The sequence below is a fragment of the Canis lupus genome, chromosome 29 (genome assembly GCF_011100685.1).
Source record: "Canis lupus familiaris isolate Mischka breed German Shepherd chromosome 29, alternate assembly UU_Cfam_GSD_1.0, whole genome shotgun sequence".
NCBI classification, from domain to species: Eukaryota; Metazoa; Chordata; class Mammalia; order Carnivora; family Canidae; genus Canis; species Canis lupus.
The window spans coordinates 31909640-31931715 of NC_049250.1; the positions used below are offsets into that span (position 1 = coordinate 31909640).

Genomic DNA, 22076 nt, shown 5'->3' on the forward strand with positions numbered 1-22076 from the left:
CGCCAAAGGCTTAACTCCACCATATCTCCATTCCACACACCATCAGTGAGGAGCTATGAAAGGTTCTGAGCAGGACCATGGGACATAATGAAAAATAGCTAAGGAACATTGATCTGACAGGAGTGTGTCACATGATTTGGAGGAGGCAGGATTAGAAGCATTGACGCAGTTTATCTTAGTAGAGGAATAAAATAATAAGGCCAATAGTTGGTGGTGGTAATGAGAATGGAAATAAAAAGGTTAATATAAAGGAGGGAATGAAAAACATCATATTGAGATGAGTTAATAAGTATAATAATGAATAAGAAGAAGGGGAGGGAGGAGAAGAGGAAGGGTGCTAATGATGGTGAGTTGGTGGTGGAAGAAGAGAAAATAGAGATGGTATAGGCAGAACAGGTGCAGAAGAAAGGGGCAGAGGAGAACAGGAATTGAGAAGGAAGAGCAGGAGCATTTATTTGTTGAAAAAGCCCATTTGACAAAAAGTAAGCAAGTAAGCCACATGGAATATTTGATTTAATGTTTATGAACACCCTGTGTGTTAGATACTGTTATGATCTCTAGTTTGTAGAAGAGGAGATGAAGGCTTGGAACACGTGGCTTACCTGTGGCCACAGAGCCCGTAGGATATGAAACTGAGACCTGCGCTCGCAGACTTGGATGGCAGACCTCATGCCCACTGGCCTTCCCCCCAATACCTGTATGGTGAGCAGAGTGGGATTGTTAATCCTCTTTTAAGGATAAGGCTCCCACAGTATTTTACCTGAGAGCAAAGAGTGAGATCTTCTGCTTTAAAATCTTTATTTTGGAGTACAGGAAACACCATACATGCTGATCATGCAAATGTATATGTGTAATCCTCCTGAAGCCTCTTTCTCCTTTATCCTCCATCTTTAATCCATCGTCAGACCTCACTGATTTTATCTCTTAAATTGTTCTATAACCTGTCCTCTTCTCTCCATCCTCACAGCAACCAACCTACTGCAAGCATTAAATATCTTGTATCCGGGCGGCTGAAACAGCCTTCCAAATAGTGCCTCCCACCTCCATCCCTTCCAGGATACAGTTTGCTTTTTAATATCCTAGCCAGGGTGATATTTGTAAAATGCAAATCTAGTCCTCACATTCAACTACCAAAAAATAACAAAATGGTAATATAAAACACCTTTAATGACTTTCTATTGCCCTTAGAAAAAGAGTGAAGTCCTTCAATGACCTGGAAGGTATTTTACAGGCAGGCATGTCCACCTCTGACCAGCAGCCTATTTTCCATGTAGCTCTTGAGCCTCAGACACATTGATGTCATTTCCTCCCCTCCTTCAGTAAGCAGGGACTTCATTCACCATGTTCCCTTTCATAGAATGCTCTTAAATCCTCAGCTGCCCACTCATTTCTTTCCTGGTTTAACACATATTTTTTGTCCTTCAGACTTAAGGTCAAATATAACTTCCTCGGATATTGTCCTTGATGCTCAGCATAGAGAAGACTTACCTTGTATAGGCTTTTCTAGCTCCCCTTGGCTTTCCTGTGTAACCTTCACCTCTGTTGGCAAATGTGTATTCACAAGTGTGTTTTTGTTGAGCATCTGTCCCTCCTATTTGTCTAGAAGTGCCATGAGAATGGAATCACATGTTTTGTCCCCTGTTTTATCCCTAAAACCTGCACCCAAGATGAAGTAGGTGTCTAGTAAATATTTGCTGAATGAACCATGAATGATTAATAACCTTGTCTCTGTTTAAATACTAGCCTCTCCATTTACTAAATGGGTAACTTTCTTAAAGAAGCTTTTCTTTCCCCATCAGGGAAAAAAAAGGATAGTTACAATCTAATGAGTATGATTATTCATGTAAGGCCCTTCACTAATAGAAAGTACTTAAAAAAAATCCAAAAAACTATTATACTACAAAAACATCGGAGATCTCAAAGAACAAAATGAACATTTGCTGACAGGGAAAAGGTCTTTTAGTGTAAATCAGTTGAAATAAAATACATTTTCATGTTTCAGTAATGCCTAAAAGGGATGTGACATATATAATTTGCTTGACAAAACTAATTTTATAATCCTAATTTTTAAATGGTTATTTTGAAAAATTGATATGCTTTTTGTGCCGGTCCTTATGGGCCGCAGAATTAAATATTAGTTTTTGGGAAAGTCAGAAAAACCAATAAAAACGAAGACAGTGGCCCATCATAGTATTAAGTTAACTTTTTGGTATGCTGATGCTTCCTGCTATCAGACATAAGGAAATTATGAAGAACATTCAAATGAATCACTAGCTTATGGCTCAGGAAATAAATTTAGGGCAACAAACCTAGTGTTATACTGAGCGCTCATCCTGTCATCTGTCATTTAAAACTTTATTTTTTTAAAGAGTTTCTTTTTAAGTAATCTCTACTCCCAATGTGGGGCTCAAACTTACAACCCCAAAGTCAAAAGCCACATGTCCTACTGACTGAGCCAGCCAGGTGCCCCTGGCATCTATCATTCATATGTTTCAGAGCCCTAGAATATATTTTCTCATTCACCTATGCAATACAAAAATTTCTTAATGTTACCAAGTTAAGAAATTAAACTAACGGTGTAAGAGACTTCTTTTTCTCCACATCCTCACTAACACATGTTGTCTCTTACATTGTTGGTGGGAATGCAAACTGATACAGCCACACTGGAAAACAGCATGGAGGTTCCTCAAAAAGTTAAAAATAGAACTACCCTATGATCCAATGATTGCACTACTAGGTATTTACCCACAGGATACAAAAATACTAATTTGAAGGGGTATATGAACCCCAATGTTTATAGCAGCAGCATCAACAATAGCCAAATTATGGAAAGAGCCCAAATGTCCACTAACTGATGAATGAAAGAGGATGAGGTGTATATATATATATATATATAATATATGTATATATTATATTTATGTGTGTGTGTATAATGAAATATTACTCAGCCATCAAAAAGAATGAAATCTTGCCATTTACAATGATGTGGATGGAACTAGAGGGTATTATGCTAAGCGAAATAAGTCAGACAAAGACAAATACCATATGATTTCACTAATATGTGGAGTTTAAGAAATAAAACAGATGAACATAGAGGAAAGAGGAAAAAAGGGGGCAAACCAGATAACAGACTACTCTTAACTATAGAGAACAAAGAGAGTTACTGAAGGGGACTGGGTAGGGGGTGGGCTAAATCGGTGGTGAGCATTAAGGAGGGTACTTGTGATGAGCACTAAGTGTTGTATGCTAAGTAGTGAATCACTAAATTCTACTCCTGAGACTAATATTACACTATAAGTTAACTAACTAGAATTTAAATAAAAACTTGAAAAAGAAAAAAATTAAACTAGCCTAAAACATAGGATTCCTTTTCATTCTGACACTCTCCATGGTTTTATCCCTTATCTGTCTACCTCATCAAGTTGAGTTTATCTGAATAATACTTCATGTGAGGACATATAATAAAAAATATATAACATTGGTATTAGTTCTGGAAACAGAAAGATGAACTTAATTCTCAAGATGGAGAAAGTGGGGAAATAATACTGTGTTATTTATTTTAAAAAGAGCTAAAGGTTGGGGTGCCTGGGTGGCCCAGCGGTTGAGCGTGTGCCTTTGGCTCAGGGTGTGATCTCAGGGTCTGGGGATCAAGCCCCACATCAGGTTCCCTGCATGGAGCCTGCTTCTCCATCTGCCTGTGTCTCTGCCTCTCTCTCTGTCTGTTTCAGGAATAAATAAATAAATAAAATCTTTAAAAAAAAGATAAAGGTTAGTCTGGGCTTTAAAGTGCTAGTCTAGGAATCAAGTTGGGCCAAAGTTAGAATGCTTTCCTGCCCCACAACCTGTTTGCTCATTTATCTATTAGAAATAATAACAGGATTTACATTATATGGTTATTTTGTTAAATGGGATAATATCTGTAAAATCCTTATTTAGTCCTATGCACAGGCCACAATTTGCACTTGATAGAATGGTGGTCGGCATTGAAAGCATTGACCCATTACAGTCAGCCAAGCCCAGAGATGTGAATGATCTACCTTACCGAAGATGTCACCCACCTCGGGATTAAATGTTCAAAGGAGACTAACAGAAATATTTAAAAGGCAGAATGAGTGCTTGCTATTGCTGTGAAATAAATGTGAGTTTTGACCTACATACAAAGTATATTTTTTGTTGGAAAATATACGCAATCATTTTATTCGGGGATATTGTTACAAATAAATCTTACTTTTTGTTTAGGAACCACATGATTTATGCACACAGATTGTAACATACAAATTCTGCATTGTCTATTTGAATAAGCAAGTGGGCAGACAGATTTATCTCTGCTTATCCTTGAATAGCTTTCATTGTTAATTCCATTTTCTATTCCTACTGTACATATCACCACTTAATTTTAATCTCTGACAAACTAATTTACTAAATGGAATAGTTCTTAGAATGAAAAAAGAGATCTTTATTCATCTTTTAAAAATATTAAAATTGGCTGAAAAAAATGAAACAATGAATTTGGTTATAGTTTCTGTATTTATTAGTTTTACCTTAAAAATATTTATGCCAAAGATGAATTAACCTTTCATTTTTAAGGTATAGACTTATAAAAATTTGTCATTTACTATTTCTTTATTGGTAAAATTGAATAGTATAACAGAGCTGTATTTTGGGCATTATGGATAGAAATAACCAGCTGCAAGAGCAAAGAGGTTTATGTCATTCAATATGTATATATAAATAGAATTTTAGAAACAATATATTGAGTCCTGAAATGCCAAAATGCACTCTATTTCTTTGTTATTCTGTTCCTGTCAGTCACTAAAGACATGTTGATTATTCTTATAAGAATCGTCTCATTTAAGTCCCTGTATCCTGGCTGTTCTAACTGAAAATAGCACTATCCATGAAATAGGGGAAAATGCTGCATGAGGAATTCATTATGTGAATGCTGATTGTACAGATAAATGTGAAAACATGGGTACTTGGGGAAGTATTACAGTAAAGTAATTATGATAAGTTATACCAAGAAATCTAGGAAGAAAAATGGAAAGAACCAACAATAAATAAATTAACTTACACATAAATTAATTAAACACATGGGTTTAGAGAAGACTAATGTATAAATGCTGTTGTAAATTATGACCTACAAGACGATATAATACACAAATATTATATATATATAATATATATATAATATATATAATGTGTGTATCTATAGACATGAAAAGTATGTAAAAGTGGCTTAGGCACCTGAAATATCGGATCTGTGAAGTGTCTCATCATGTTTCTTATTGTCTACCATATATGAATGCTGTTAGGTAAACACTTCCATTTCCATTGAACTATAATTCCTCCAAGCAACATGCTTAGAAGCCCATCCTCAGGTAATTCACAATCGAATTTGATTGTTGGTTCTGAATTATACACCCTTGAGAAAATATTTGACCATTTCCAGTCGTTTTTGAGTATCCAGAATTGCTTGCTATGTCTAGCTAAAGCCCTTTTCCATGATCTTTAGAATAATTATTGTCACCTACTTCATGATAGATATCATATTATCCCTTCACCAAACCTTAATATAAAAACATCTTTAAAAGAAATATTTCATGTGTTTCTTTTCATAAAGCCTATTCAGCTCTCCTACAGATTTTGAAAGACAGGAAGATCCTATGGGCACCCGGGTGGCTTAGTTAGTTAAAGGCCTGACCTGGGCTCAGGTGGTGATCTCTGGGCTCAGGTGGGCTTAGTTAGTTAAGGGCTGACCTGGGCTCAGGTGGTGATCTCCTGGGATGAAGCCCTCCCCATCAGGCTCTGTGCTCAGCAGGGAGTCTACTTGTCCCTCTCTTCCTCTCTCTCTGCCCTTCCTCCCACTTGTGTGCATGCTCTCTATCTCTCTCTCTCCCCCCTCTTCCCCTCTCTCTCTAATTAATAAAATCTTTTTAAAAAATACTAATATTACTGCTAAAATAGTGCTAGATTTAGAGTTCTTACTTGACATGTTCTATCCTAGGCAATTCACTTTTTACAGATGGGGAAACTATGACTTAAAAATGCTAAGTAGCTCAAAGATAATACTTAGAAAGCCAAAACAAAAAATCTCTGTTTGGTTCCAAATACCACAATCTAAATTACCACACACTCAGGTAGGACTTTTTTAAAAATTCAGAATCACTGAAAAACTATCAGTTATTACTATTTTGTTAGATTGTTTTATGCAATATACAGTTATTATTTTGTTATATTGTTACATATATCACATATAATATACTTTTTTTCAGATCTACTCTATACAAATCAATTACACATTTTTTTTCAGGGTAACTTTTTTTTTTATTTTCGACATCTGACATTACTTTTTTTATAAATTTATTTATTTATTTATTCTAATTTTTATTTATTTATGATAGTCACACAGAGAGAGAGAGAGGCAGAGACACAGGCAGAGGGAGAAGCAGGCTCCATGCACCGGGAGCCCGACATGGGATTCGATCCCGGGTCTCCAGGATCGCGCCCTGGGCCAAAGGCGGAGGCGCTAAACCACTGCGCCACCCAGGGATCCCTATAAATTTATTTTTTATTGGTGTTCAATTTGCCAACATGTAGAATAACACCCGTGCGCATCCCGTCAAGTGCCCACCTCAGTGCCTGTCACCCAGTCACCCCCACCCCCCGCCCACCTCCCCTTCCACCACCCCTAGTTCGTTTCCCAGAGTTAGGAGTCTTTCATGTTCTGTCTCCCTTTCTGATATATCCCACTCATTTTCTCTCCTTTCCCCTTTATTCCCTTTCCGATTTTTTATATTCCCCAAATGAATGAGACCATATAACGTTTGTCCTTCTCCAATTGACTTATTTCACTTAGCATAATACCCTCCAGTTCTATCCACATTGAAGCAAATGGTGGGTATTTGTCATTTCTAATGGCTGAGGAATATTCCATTGTATACATAGACCACATCTTCTTTATCCATTCATCTTTCGATGGACACTGAGGCTCCTTCCACAGTTTGGCCATTGTGGACATTGCTGCTATAAACATCGGGGTGCAGGTGTCCCGGCGTTTCATTGCATCTGTATCTTTGGGGTAAATCCCCGGCAGTGCAATTGCTGGGTCGTAGGGCAGGTCTATTTTTAACTCTTTGAGGAACCTCCACACAGTTTTCTAGAGTGGCTGCACCAGTTCACATTCGCACCAACAGTGTAAGAGGGTTCCCTTTTCTCCACACCCTCTCCAACATTTGTTGTTTCCTGCCTTGTTAATCTTCCCCATTCTCACTGGTGTGAGGTGGGATCTCATTGTAGTTTTGATTTGTTATTTCCCTGATGGCAAGTGATGCAGAGCATTTTCTCATGTGCTTGTTGGCCATGTCTATGTCTTCCTCTGTGAGATTTCTCTTCATGTCTTTTGCCCATTTCATGATTGGATTGTTTGTTTCTTTGCTGTTGAGTTTAATAAGTTTCTTTATAGATCTTGGAAACTAGCCCTTTATCTGATACGTCATTTGCAAATATCTTCTCCCATTCTGTAGGTTGTCTTTTAGTTTTGTTGACTGTATCCTTTGCTGTGCAAAAGCTTCTTATCTTGATGAAGTCCCAGTAGTTCATTTTTGCTTTTGTTTCTCTTGCCTTCATGGATGAATCTTGCAAGAAGTTACTGTGGCCAAGTTAAAAACATCTTGATTGCTTATTCTATGTCAGACATTGTGCTGGGTCTTGATATGTGGCCAAATTAGATAGGATTCCTCCTCTTGATGAATTTGCAGCCAAATAAAATATGCAGATAACAATGATTGTAGGAAGTGCCACATAGTGCTTATGAAAGAGCACTTTAAAAAGGTGTCTAGTGAAAGAAGACACCGAGCTTAGTTTTCTGTATTATACTTTAGGTATGCATAATGTTCCTCTGGAAACAGACACCTTCAAAAGCTCAGTGAAAGATTTTGAAAGATCTAGATTTATCCATGAGAAGTTAGTGTTGAAACTTGGAGAGTCAATTACTCTCCTGCAGGTTGAAGCTCTGAGAAAGAAGGACGAAAGACTAAGTACTGAGGGTTATTGTTAAAGGTCAGGAGAACAAAGATGGAGCAAAGTTCTCTCTCACTGGTTGCAGAGCAAAAGCAACAGAATATAATTTATTCTTAAAAAAAAAAGTCTGTAATTTAAAGGGAGCATTTTAAGGTTTCATTTATACCTCCAAAACACATCAATACATTTATGAACTGGCATTATAACTCCAGAGGTTAAAAAAATGAATCACAGAAATTGAATTGTATAATGTATAAGGTTGAAGGCTCTGCACACATGGCTGAGAAGTTTCTGTATTATTCTGGCACAAGCTTTCAGTAATTGAAAGCTATCCTAGTCTTCCCTAGATGGTTCAGTGATGACAAGCACCTGGAAATGCATAGGTAATGAGAGGATTATGTTCCTAATGTAACCGAAGTGCCAGATGACACCAACTTGGGCTACTATTATAATTATACACTAATATAGTATATCCTCTGAGGCCTGAAGAGTCTTGCAAGAAAAATGAAGGAAGAAAGGAGAGAAAAAAGAAAGCAAGGAAGGTTTTTTTTTCCTTTTCATTAGGGAGCCATCAGAAAAGGATTTATGGTTTATCAAGCATTGTCCCCAAAATGGACTTGGGGGAAATGATTATTTTAAAGGGGTCTGATTCCCCCATCACGTACACCACTAGTCTCATAGCCTGGATGAGACTCTGAAAAAGCCTGGGAAAGAAAGGACATCATGTCCTGTGTGGACATGAGTGACAGCACTGTTAGCCCCTCTGGGGTACCACTTGTTGTAGCCTCCTCCAGGGGACATTCCCCAGAATGACTCGGTATCAACAGAAGAAAATGTCACTTTTTAAAAATTTATTTTCAGTTTGCCAACATATTACATCAGGCTCACCTCATTATGCGACCTCCTCAATGCCCAGAATCCTGTTACCCCATCCCCCTACCCACCTTCCCTTCAGCAACCCTCACTTTGTTTCTTAGAGTCAGGAGTCTCTCATGGTTTGTCTTCCTCTCTGATTTTTCCCCATTCACTTTCCCCTCCTTCCCTTATGGGACCTTTCACTATTTCTTATATTCCATATTCCACGTATGAGTGAAACCATATGATAATTGTTTTTCTCGATAGTCTTTTTTCACTTAGCATTATATCCTCGAGTTGCTTCCACTTCCATGTAAATGGTAGGTATTCATCCTTTCTGATGGCTGAGTAATATTCCATTGTGTGTGTATATATATATCTATATATACATTAGTTATATATATATATTCTTTATGCATTCCCTTGTCGAAAGACATCTGGGCTCCTTCCACAGTTTGACTTTTGTAGACATTGCTGCTGTGAAATTTGGACTTTGAAAAGAAAAAGAATTTGTGCCACAGCACAGATCAAAGGTGAAAAGATGGTAACTAGAATTTAATGGTCATACAAGGATTACTTTTTTAAGCACATCAAGCTCAAATGTGCTTGATAACCTTGTCCATTACACATTTAGATAGAGAAACACTGACAAAGCTCTAGACAGGGATAGTCTACGGTCTTATCAATTTCATGGATAAATATCCAGTACATCAAATACCCTTACAGACAACGGGTTAGCATTTTCATATATAATAGCAAAAGCTTCTGCTAACAAAAGGAGTCAGTGTTCAAATAACACAGTACTTTAACATTTTTCTGAGACATTTCATACTACCATTAAATTGTACCTTCTGGAGAAATATCCTTAGCGTATAGTATAACTTACAAACATGAGATATATGATCAATAAATGAAAAAATTGTTAATATTAGTATAGTCCAGGAAGTTAATTCAAACAAAGTATTTGTTATTTTTTAAGAAAAAAAAATATGCAAAAAAGAAAGAAGAGCAATGCATCTACATAATTGATTACCTCCTTTTTCAGGTTTTTTCAGCTCTCTGCCTTCACTTACTTGGGTCATAAGTGTGGCTCCAGGGAGTGAGAAAGATCTAGAGGAAATTGAGAGACGTAGACACCAATTCCTACAGGTCAATGATTTTGATGTGCACCAAGCATTAAAAGCAAGGAAATGCAGGTATAATGGAACATACCCCATGGGAAAATGATATATTTCCTAGGATAATCCATTACACATTAGTCCTGGTGAAGTGTTACAGAGAATCAGTCTGTCCTTCAGCAGTTGGATTAGGTTATCCATCAGGCTGACTTGTGCACATATCGTTTAAATTGGGAAAGAACAGATAGTTGTCCTAAATTCTCTGTGCTCCTAAGGGAAAAAATAATTGAAAGCAGAAGTTGATGCTACTTATTGACCAAGTAAGATCATTGAATAACATTAAGTTTGGCATTATTCAATTTATCCATTCCCCCCCCCCTTTTTTTATGGTGCTTGATAGAGTTCTTTCTTTTCTACTATGTCATGGCAATCCTAAGAAAATAAATTACAGTCACAGTATCTACTAGTTTTAAAAATGTATTCAATTATTTTTGTAGCACTTTTGATAGCTGTAACACTTGCTAACTTCAGACAAATTGACTGCAGGATTAATGTAATCATTTCTATAGAAAGCATTTCAAAGCTTTAAAATGACAGCATTCTAAAATAAGATAGTGATTCCTTGACACAGGATGAAGCTAAATGGAGAAGGTTTTTACTTTCTATTCTTTCCTCAGTTTCAAAGGTCACTTTGCATTTGAGCTCTCCTCCATTTGAAACAGAATTTGACTACAATGAGCATCAGCATATAAAAGATACTACTGGAGGAAATGCTGTGTCTCATTCTTGCTGATTGTCTTCCTCAGCCAAGCTCCTACAAGTGCCTTTAGAGCAAATGCTGTCAATTTATGCTCAATATTTGAGGATATATTGGTCTACGAAAAGGGGTCCAATATTTTCGTCACCAATTTTATTCAGAGCTGGAGAGTCACTCCATAGAACCGAGTGCTAGAGAAGCTGGAACTACTTCTTCTGAACAACAACAACAACAAAAAAAAACAGCCTGAGGGGTAACTGAATAGCTTGAAGCTTATTAAGACAACCAAGAACATCTGGTACATCTATCGTAAGTGCTACAACAAAAAAAGACCACGACACAGGCATAGAATGTCTAGAAATAAATATATACTTGTTTGGTTGACATCAAAGGAAATTAAAGAGAGGAACATTATTCAGTCCTAGAAAGGAAAAATATCTGACACATGCTATTGGATGGATGAGCCCTGAAGACATAAGCTAAGTAAAATTGGCCAGTCACAGAGAGATAAATATTGTATTATTCCACAATCATTCCACATCGCAATTATTATTGTATTATGAGGTACCTGGTATGGTAGGAACAAAAGTAGGATAGTGGTTGCCAGAGGATGGTCCAAAGGGGGAGTTACCTTGTAATGGGTATGAAGTTTTCAGTTCGGGAAGGTGAAAAGGTTTTGGAAACAGATGGTGGTGACTGTTGTACACCAATATCCGTAATTCTAAGCTCAAAGCTCCTTCAAACACCCCTGACCTCAAAGATTCTGGTCCCCATTCTGTGCAGGGCGGGAGTCTGAATCCCGCTGTGATGGGTTCCCAGACTCAAACCAAGTGTTCCTTGCTCTGCCTAAAAATGCTGGTGGATTGAGCCAGACCTTCTCCTACCTTTGCTTTTCTCTCATTAGGTCCCATTCAGGCAATGCAGGAAGCCACATTTTAAAGAGACAAATTTCAACTCCTCCTAGTGCACCCAGAGAACCAACTGCCTCATCTTTGGTGGGGAAGAAACTAGATTCCATTTAACTGTCCACCAGCCTCATTTAAAAAACACAGCTCGGCGGATGCATCAGCCCCAGTACTATTTGTGACCCACACTTTGAAAACCACCGATCTAAACTATTCACAGAAAGATCAAGGTTATTTAAGGGTTTTTTTTTTTAAAGGAAAATCAATAACTCTAGTTCACAGTTGCCTTTATTTTGCGACACTCTAAGGTACAGGCAGTTCTGCTATCAGGCTGGTTTTGCAATTGTGAATCCATTCCAAAGTAATGGATATACTAGAGAATAACTTAGGCATAGCACAGGTATCCTGCTTGTCTATATGTAAGTTCATCCAGGAAAAATTAGGTAAGTGTAGGAAACACCCAGCTGAACCTAGCCAAGGAGGAGCGTGCACACACCGCCCAAACACACACACACACACACACACACACACACACCACCCCTCAAACATCTACCAACCACCTCAGCTTACTGGTCACCTTACTCCATCCATATCTGATGTACAACCTTCCTCATGACCTCAGATCCGTCTCTTCGCACCACTTCACATCAACGCTTAAGCTGCAGCTTTTCCAAGGACCACTTCCACGAGCAAACGTCAGGTCTTTTTTCAAAATACAATGCCATGTTTAATTGTAATGTTTATGGATTTCTTAATGGCCCAGCATGTGTAAGACTGTGCTATCATATTTAGTAGGGTCTTTTTTACTTGTTTTAAATGTATCGCTGATGAAATTTTGGAGTGCTGGCAACACCTGAATTTTCCCAGAAGCCCTGTAGTTTTCATTGTGCTTTGTGGCTCTGTACAGGTGGTTGCTAAGAACATACATGTGTTATAGGAGAAGTGATGGTATTATGTAAGTCATTAAGTAAGTAAGTCGCAGGATTTACTGTCTGCTGCTCAGTAATGCAAAGAAAATGGAGCTTCTTTATTTTTCCGCAACTGTCCAGTTTGCCTCCCACTTGCTAGGCGGCACGGAGAATTTTATTCTCATGAGACATCTCTTACTTACACCAGTAATACCCTTCTGGGACCTCTCCTTCCAGAAGCCCAAACAGAAATGGGGCAAAAACCTTGTAATTTGGTCTTCTCCTTCAACCCAGCTATTGGACTTCTGGTGTGCATGTCCCACTGCCTCCCTCCCACTTCTGTCCCCATCATCTTTCTGCACTCCATGAGGCTAAAAGCATATGATGTCCATGTCCGTATTTTTGGGCTTGGACTTCTCATACACGGTATTCCTCTTCCAGAAGCAAGTAGCCTCAGAGTTCCGGCAGATTAGTGGAAGCAGTAGCCACTCCAGGCTATGGAAGAACCCAGGATTGAGCCTGCAAGGTGTCTCTCAATATTTACTAGGGAAGAGGAAAGGCATGGAGAAAATCCTTTTACCTCCCAGCAAAGCTTGGTTTTCAAGATTATTTTCTAGCTGCAGTCTCAAAAATCCTACTCTGGATATCAAAACTTAGAAGTTGACTCCTTTTCTCATCGCATGCCTGCAGCAACAACTTGGATCCTCTCCAAAAGCAATATAGACACCTCTCACAGGATGGGGGAAGTCACTCAAATAATAACAACAAGAAGAACAACAATAATAATAATACATTTTTCAACAAATGCTGGTTCTATCACAAGTGTGTGACTATTTGAGTTGGCATAGGTACAGTACTTTATATCAGGGAGAACATATATGAATATTAAAAAATATAGAGAACTGAAATTTTAGTGAAGCTTTGAGCATATTGAGAAAATTACCTTTCTCAAATTCTTGGATTCATATCAGACAAATTTGCAAGGACTAATTCTTTACCCCAGAAAGGGCATAGGAGTGTTTCTTCATCGTATTATGATCCAAGTGTGGTATTCTGTGAAAAGAAAATAAGGGGACCAGTGATGGTCTGTAAAGGGGAATTTTGTGGCCTTTTTATTTTATTGGCTTATACCACCAAATACAACTCCTGAAAGGCATGCTTTCTCATAGTTTGTAGGTAGAAAAATAAATTCTATTTATTCCCTAGTAGGAAATTACATAAAAATGGTCTAGTGTTTCCTCAAGATAGCTCAGCAGAAACTACTCCATGCATGAAGTTGAAGGAATATAGAAAAATTTGTCAGAATATATCTGTGTCTCATACACTCAACAGTAGAGTCTTTTCAAATATTTAGTAAAATTGACTTAATAACCAAATCGTAAGTTACCATTTAAAATACTCGTGTATAGCATGAATTTTGTATGTAGATAATTAAATGTTATTTTTTATTTAAATTAACTTTCAATCCATTAAAGTTACACATTCAAGTCTTAATTTTCTTAAGATTCAGGTTGATTCATCTTACATACTTTGAAATTTAATTTATACATTTGGTAATTATATTAAAATAGTAATAATTATTTATTCTTTGACTAATGTCCAAATTAATTCTCTTTTAATAGACTGAATTTTCCTATGAGAGTAATCCCACTTAAAAACAAGTAATTATATTGTATTAAACATTTATGACATTAAATATATAATGTTAGTGTTTCTGGCTCCCTTGATATTTCAAATGCCTGAAAAAGAAGACTTACAAATCTAGCTTGTAAATTTTTTCTAAGTAGATCCTGTAAATATTAAGTTATAATTATTATTTCAAATACCTTAACTAATGAAATTAAATAGATTGAACTACATGTTTAAAAACTTAATAGAGGGATGCCTGGGTGGCTCAGCTGTTAAGCATCTGCCTTTGGCTCAGGTCCTGATCTTGGGATCCAGTATCGAGTCCCACATCGGGCTCCTTGTGGAGAGCCTGCTTCTCCCTCTGCTTCTCTCTGTGTCTCTTATGAATAAATAAAATAATTTTAAAAAATAAAATAAAATAAAATAATTTTAAAAAACTTAATAGAAAAATAGTATTAATGATGATTTAATTTGTCCTTTTGCTACTTATTTTTTCCTCTTTTCAGAGATTTAAAGATACTTAGATAAGGAGAACAATTACTACTATAGTTAGATACAATCTAAGATCATGACAAATATTATCTCTTAACCAAATATTTAAGGCCAAAGAAACCTTAGACCCTATGATCCTTCAGGTTGCAACCAAGTTACAGGTAAACACCTTGAAACTTTTCTTAGAGTTGAATTCTATATCTTTTGGCCAAAAATAAAAGCCAAGTTCTCATATTTCAGGTGAGAGTTAGTTTCACAACTTAGTGAATCACTAGTTCTCCTTGTCTCTTTTTATCTTACTCTCCTTAAACTCCTTTCAGCTGACTGGGGAAGAAGGTATAATTCTGTAGCCCTACTTAGGTGGCAGGTAAATTCCAGCACCAATTCAACGAATTCATCTAATCTTACTGTCCTGGAAGGATTGTGCCTTCTGTTCGTATATTTTTTTTTCTAACTCTTGGCCATGATTCAACTGGGTTTTAGTAACACAAACTTTTATTTGCAGTTAGAAACACTAGATCTGGTGGTGGAATGTTAAGCACAGTTTACTTAATTGTCAAATACAGTGTGAGACGTCCAGGCATCATAGTAGAGCTTGAATCATATTTGGGTAATATAAGATGAGTAAGGTAGAAGAAGGGCAGCTCAGTTGCAAAGTGAGCAGATCTAGGTCTAGCCTGGCTCTTAGATTTAATCTTTGGAAAGTCTCTAGAGTCAAGATGATCTAGTATAATCCTTCCCATGTTCCTACATCTGAAATTCTTTGAGTTATTTAAAAAACAAAGGGAGCAATACGTTGTCTGATAAGCTTTTGAAGCCAGTAACTACTATAGCAAAAAAAAAAAAAAAAAAATGTAGCTTCTGGTAAAAACATCTCTTTCTCATGTTGGCATTTTACATGAATAGATCACTTCAAATACATTGTCTTTGCATCTTTACTTCAAACTATGCTAATATTTAATCTTCTGATCAGAATCCAAAATCTGCTTCTGGTTGAATGCAGATATTTAATTAATAGTTGAATAATAATATGGAAGTATGTAACCACATTCAGAAGTCCCCAAACATTGTTATTAATACAAGACATTAGTGTTTATCCTATTGGTCGTATTTTGATGTAGCTTTTGATCCAATGCAGAATATCAATAAGCAGGCATTTTCACCAGTTTTCACTCCTGTCCTTTACATCCTTCATTTCCTTTCTACTTTCCCTGGCAGTTCTCAGTTGCCCTAACATCTGCTTCTCTGCAATAAACTTGATCATTTTTGCTTTTGCTACTTTTTGAAAAGAGAATTCTCTGTAATGGCAGCAGCATTGCTCTGAGGATTGAACTGCACAATAAGTTAACCTCCCCATTGTCTAATAACTAGTTAAGTGAGGCAGTGAAGTTAAAAAAATTATATGCCAAATGTTCAACGAAATGCAGATTGAAATCTAGACAGAAGAATTCTTCAGCAACTGATTATGGGAGTTGTAGGAAAATAATTATTATTACCTTTCTGCAGTGTTTCTTACCCCAGATGTTACCATTGTTTATAGCCTTTTAACTCTGCATTCATAGGATTTTAATAGTGTCTTAACTGATCTTGCTGTCTGATGTATTTACTTATAACAAACGTAGATTCGTAGCCATATTGCGTTGCCTTAAACACAATTATGAATTTGTTATCTTTCTTCTGAGTCATGTGTTCATTTATTTTACAAACCATGTTGGAGCACCTGCAATGTGCTAAGAAACTCTTAGGCACCATCTTCTGGGTAACTCACCAGTAAGTATCATGTTCTATACACAGTGAAAGAGATAAACCCAAACAGCATAGACAAAGAATCTTTACCAGGAAGTCAGGGAAAATTGCCCACAAGAAACGATGGCTAAATTGAGTTTTGACCTAGTCAGCCAAAAATTCATGGGACATGAATTAAAAGAAAGAACAATGCATTTGGGGAGCAATCACATGGCATACAACAAGTAAATATCTTTTTACTCAACATGATTAAGATGAGCTGTTGGTTAAATAGTGAAAGAGAAGGATCATTTTAAAAGAATATGTCAATACTATATTAGGTAGAGATTAAGCAACTATAACAAAATGCAGTGGTTTTACCAAGATAGAAATCCCTTTCACATGTTAAAGTCTGAACAAATCTATCTGATACTGATGTCGTGGCTTGGCTTGTGTGAGGACAAGGGCACTTTCTATTTTATTATGATGTTATCCCTACAATATTGCCCTTCTGCTCATGGTTTAAAATGGTCAACCAGCATTCTAGCCTGGGGAAGGGGCTGTAGTCCTCACCTTCTATATCCCCTCTTTCTTCCCTGCACTTATTTTGCTCATGTGGGGAAAAGACATAGGGACTCTAGGCATTGTCCTTTTACATATCTGACCTTGGAAAAGTATTAGCCCTTTTACGGCCACATCATTCTTCTTTTAAGCTTATTTTCTGTGTTTATGATAAGTATAGTAATGGCCTAAACAGGCTCTCTTGACAAGGAGTTTGGTCTCTGATGAGACCATGTCTTTGGTCTAATACCCAGTTAGTAGAATCACTTCATAATGTTCTGATAGGGATCCCTGGGTGGCGCAGTGGTTTAGCACCTGCCTTTGGCCCAGGGCGCGATCCTGGAGACCTGGGATCGAATCCCACGTCAGGCTCCCGGTGCATGGAGCCTGCTTCTCCCTCTGCCTATGTCTCTGCCTCTCTCTCTCTCTGTGTGTGTGTGTGTGTGTGACTATCATAAATAAATAAAAATAAAAAAATAATGTTCTGATATATGCATCTTCTTGTCCTCATGTTGAGAAAGTTTTAGTCGAGCCTATGACTACAAATCCCAACCCCTCATGATGGATAATTCATATGTGATGATGGGCCCGAGCAGAATCTGGATTTGAACTGTGAATTTGAAAAGATGCTCTTGCCCCTCTTTACTTGACCGTCCCACCTGCCTTCTTCCCAGTTCCCTTTCTCCTCTGCAGGTAACCCCAGGAAAATCAAACAAGCTTAGCGATTATGTAGACATTCAGTGTCAAAGCTGAATATCATTCTTCCTTTCATGCCAAAATCCTCACACTTTAAATGATTTTCCTAGGATGTCCTTCCCTTGGCTTTGGAGAGATAATCCAATTAGGTATATCTATCCTCTTTTTCAGTGTGATGATGAAAAGAAAGGCTAGTTCACATAGTTCACAAGTATTGTATACTACCCAAAGGCAATGCTTCCCATCCCAACATCTAATCTTTTATTAAATGAGGGACAGAGAGACGAAGAATAAAGAGGAGTGATAGATGGCCCCAACCAGGAGCCATGGAGAGGTGGATGAAAATAATGATTATAAGAATGAAGAGAGGAGAAGAAAAAGAAGGAAGAAGATTTAAAATAATAATACCTACAACAACAGCTAACCAGTGCTTACATTACACGCCAGGCTCTCTCCAAATGTTTTATAAGTACTAATTCATGTAATTACTCCCCAAAGCACTTCGAGATAGTACATTTTTTGGAAGGATGAGGTTAGCTAATTTGTCCAGATTTCCAGTCTAGTGAGTGTTGGAGCTAGAATTTGATCCCAGGTGTCTAGGCTCCTGAGCCTGGTGCTAAGACCAGCTATGAATATGTCAGTGTTTGGTCATCAAGGTTTCGTGGTCAAGATGATATAGGGAGAGGGCAGATGTTCAATTTGAAAGAGTTGTTGGAATATGGCAGGGCTACATAAGATGCTATAAGGCTACCAGAGAAGGGATGAATCAGAATAAAATGCCAGTGTGGCCCATCAGATGAAGAAGCAGTCATATCTCCTATGAACAGATGCTGTGTCTCCCCAAGCAAGTGGTAGTCTTTTTGTATAGATATACTCTGAAACGTTTTTAACCCCACATCAGTCTTTTCTGTCACAACTACACTGATATATAGCAAGGACTTTAATCTCCATTGTCCCTCCTTTATGTTTATGGTATCTCTGTGCACACATGTCCAAGACACACCATAACCACAAAAAAAAAAAAAACAACTGGACTTTAATTCAGTTTTGTGAGGTCAAACTACATGTTTAAATATTTTCTTAATAGAATTGGCAAAGCATTGTTTTTGCTGAATTAGTGGATTTTGCAACATGGTTGAATTAGAGTATGCGTGTGAGTATTGTGTCTATAAAAAATTGCCTCTGTAAGATATGAAAAGTAACCTGTCAATCTTATGTTGTTTTATAATATTGAACCATCAGTGTTGTAAATATTAATACAAAGGTAATAGTAGAACTATGTGGCCACAGTAGAAATCCAAGAAGATTCGAGTTCTATAATATTGTGACTAAATTTGTAATCCACTTAGTTTAATCATTCTTCACGGCAAGTGTTTTATGACTTGACAGCTATTATAAAAAAAGGTAAAATATAGCATATTGTTTAAAAAAAAGCCTCTTACTGAGTGTTCTTGACATTTGACAGTGCTATTAAGCTAAAAGTATTGAAGACAGAGTTTTAAATCATGTGAGCTGTAGTTAAGCTGGGCTCTTCCAAAAAGGTTTACAGAAAATTTTGTTATAATTTATTGACACAACAGAGGCAACCTACATTTTTCTGAATTTTTGAGATTAGTAATATACCCGTAACATATAAGGAACATACATTATCTGGACCAATATACCATGGACTTTATTACCCCGTGGCATCCACAATCCACCAAAAAGATACAATAAGAATATTTGAAATATGAGGTGATAAAATGTTTTTAAGTGCTTCTTATTTTCTAAGAAGAAAAGAAACAAAGTAAAGTGAATAAGGGAGGTTTGAGGCAAGAAGATATAAATTTATTGATAGGCAGCCCTCAAAAATGAAAGGAAACGATTATGAGATCAGCACACAGAATTACAGAGACAACTTGGATAAAATCCTGTAGGGCACATGACAGCCCGTCAGTGGCGGTCCCTTGACGCTTTCCCATAGAAGCCAAAACATGTGAAAATGTTCTGATGAGAATGAAATCATAGTCACAAACCACACTTTCCATTTCCTAAAAAGAAATATTGATGGCTGAGGGCCATTTTATTCAGATGTATATTTTAGGAATTCACTAGTAACACATGTCTATCTTCCCAACAACTGGACTATTAACATAGTAATTTCTATAGTGTCACCTGCTGATCCTCGAGCCCCAGTCTGAGGAGAGTAGTTGTGCATAATTAATCATATTCACATTTTAATATTCATATTGCTGATGATGCTTTCTTAGGCTTTCTTATCTCAGCTTCCTATGTGAGGCAAAGACATTATAAAAGATACATTTTAAAAGGCTGTTCTTCTGTTTTTTCATTAGCAGAACTAATTGATCTGTAGACAAGAACATTTTCCTTTACATAATGAAGCATATTTGGATTACTCTGTGAATAAAATCACAATTATTGTTCCCTTTTTAAGATGTACAAAAATTACTTTTCTTCTTTAACAGTTTCTTACTTGGTTTAAGGACAATGAATGTGAACTCAACCAGTTTTTTTAAGGTTTTATTTAAATTCCAGCTAGTTAACATAGAGTGTAATATCAGTAACATAGAGTGTACAATATGGTGATTCAGCACTTCATACAACACCTTTGCTCATCACAAATGCGCTCTTTAATCCCCATCACCTATTTCACCCAATGCCCCCGTCCCACCCACCTCCTCTTTGGTAACTGTCAGTTTATTCTCTATTAGTTAAAAGCTTGTTTCTTGGTTTGCTTCACTCATTTCTTTACTCATTTCTTTTTTAACTCAACCATTCTTATTTGAAATTTCTTGTGATGCTATATCTCATCCTTTCTTAATTAAGCAGTGAAAATATATGTATTGACACAATAAGAAGGAGAATTTATTTATTTGTTTTGTTTTTTGGTTTTTGTATATTTTTTATTGGAGTTTGATTTGCCAACATATAGCATAACACCCAGTGCTCATCCCATCAAGTGCTCCCCTCAGTGCCCATCACCCAGTCACCCCAACCCCCTGCCCACTCCCTTTCCACCACCCCTTGTTCGTTTCCCAGTTAGGAGTCTCTCATAAATATCAAGAGTCTCCCTCTCTGATATTTCCCACTCATTTTCTCTCCATTCCCCTTTAATCCCTTTCACTATTTTTTATATTCCCCATATGAGTGAAACCATATAATGTTTTTCCTTCTCCAAATGACTTACTTCACTCAGCATAATACCCTCCAGTTCTATCCACGTTGAAACAAATGGTGGGTATTTGTCGTTTCTAATGGCTGAGGAATATTCCATTGTATACATAAACCACATCTTCTTTATCCATTCATCTTTCGATGAACACCGAGGCTCTTTCCACAGTTGGGTTATTGTGGACATTGCTGCTAGAAACATCGGGGTGCAGGTGTCCCGGCGTTTCACTGCATCTGTATCTTTGGGGTAAATCCCCAGCAGTGCAATGGTTGAGTTGCAGGGTAGCTCTATTTTTACCTCTTTGTGGAACCTCCACACAGTTTTCCAGAGTGGCTGCACCAGTTCACATTCCCACCAACAGTGCATGAGGGTTCCCCTTTCTCCACATCCTCTCCAACATTGGTTGTTTCCTGTCTTGTTAATTTTCCCCATTCTCACTGGTGTGAGGTGGTATCTCATTGTGGTTTTGATTTGTTATTTCCCTGATGGCAAGTGATGTGGAGCATTTTCTCATGTGCATGTTGGCCATGTCTATGTCTTCCTCTGTGAGATTTCTCTTCATGTCTTTTGCCCATTTCATGATTGGATTGTTTGTTTCTTGGGTGTTGACTTTAATAAGCTCTTTATAGATCTTGGATACTAGCCCTTTATCTGATAGGTCATTTGCAAATATTTTCTCCCATTCTGTAGGTTGTCTTTTAGTTTTGTTGACTTTCTTTTGCTGTGCAGAAACTTTTTATCATGATTAAGTCCTAATAATTCATTTTTGCTTTTGTTTCCCTTGTCTTCATAGATGTATCTTGCAAGTTGCTGTGGCCAAATTCAAAAAAGGGTGTTGCCTGTGTTCCCTTCTAGGATTTTGATGGATTCTTGTCTTACATTTAGATCTTTCATCCATTTTGAGTTTATCTTTGTGTATGGTGCAAGAGAGTGGTCTAGTTTCATTCTTCTGCATGTGGATGTCCAATTTTCCCAGCACCATTTATTGAAGAGACTCTCTTTTTTCCAATGGATAGTCTTTCCTGGTTTGTAGAATATTAGTTGACCATAGAGTTAAAGGCCCATTTCTGGGTTCTCTATTCTGTTCCATTGATCTATGTGTCTGTTTTTTTTTTAATTTTTATTTATTTATGATAGTCACAGAGAGAGAGAGAGAGAGAGAGGCAGAGACATAGGCAGAGGGAGAAGCAGGCTCCATGCACTGGGAGCCCGATGTGGGATTCGATCCCAGGTCTCCAG

At 37.2% G+C, this 22076-nt stretch overlaps 2 protein-coding genes across 28 annotated transcripts in view; one reads left to right on the plus strand and one right to left on the minus strand.

Moving 5' to 3' along the window:
• LOC119866730 overlaps nt 1–1644 on the minus strand; it is an 87157-nt gene extending 85513 nt beyond the window's left edge. For 3 of the 4 annotated variants that reach the window (XR_005381168.1, XR_005381165.1, XM_038579653.1), the window contains exons 1-2: nt 1489–1644; nt 603–695 (exon numbers count right to left, since the gene is read on the minus strand). Coding sequence is in view for 1 of the 4 variants with exons in the window: in XM_038579653.1 (XP_038435581.1) it covers nt 603–695; nt 1489–1582 (187 nt within the window). In the remaining 3 variants the exon portion in view is untranslated. The remainder of the gene's footprint in view (nt 1–602; nt 696–1488) is intronic. The other variant, XR_005381166.1, reaches the window with a different exon arrangement.
• Nucleotides 1–22076, plus strand: part of RALYL (RALY RNA binding protein like) — a 714416-nt gene that overhangs the window by 520560 nt on the left and 171780 nt on the right. Inside the window, exon 1 of one of the 24 annotated variants that reach the window (XM_038579650.1) lies at nt 9970–10070. The exons of the other annotated variants lie outside the window; for them this stretch is intronic. The gene's annotated coding sequence lies outside the window, so the exon portion shown is untranslated. Of the gene's footprint in view, nt 1–9969; nt 10071–22076 lie in introns of those variants that run through there. 24 annotated transcript variants of the gene reach the window in all.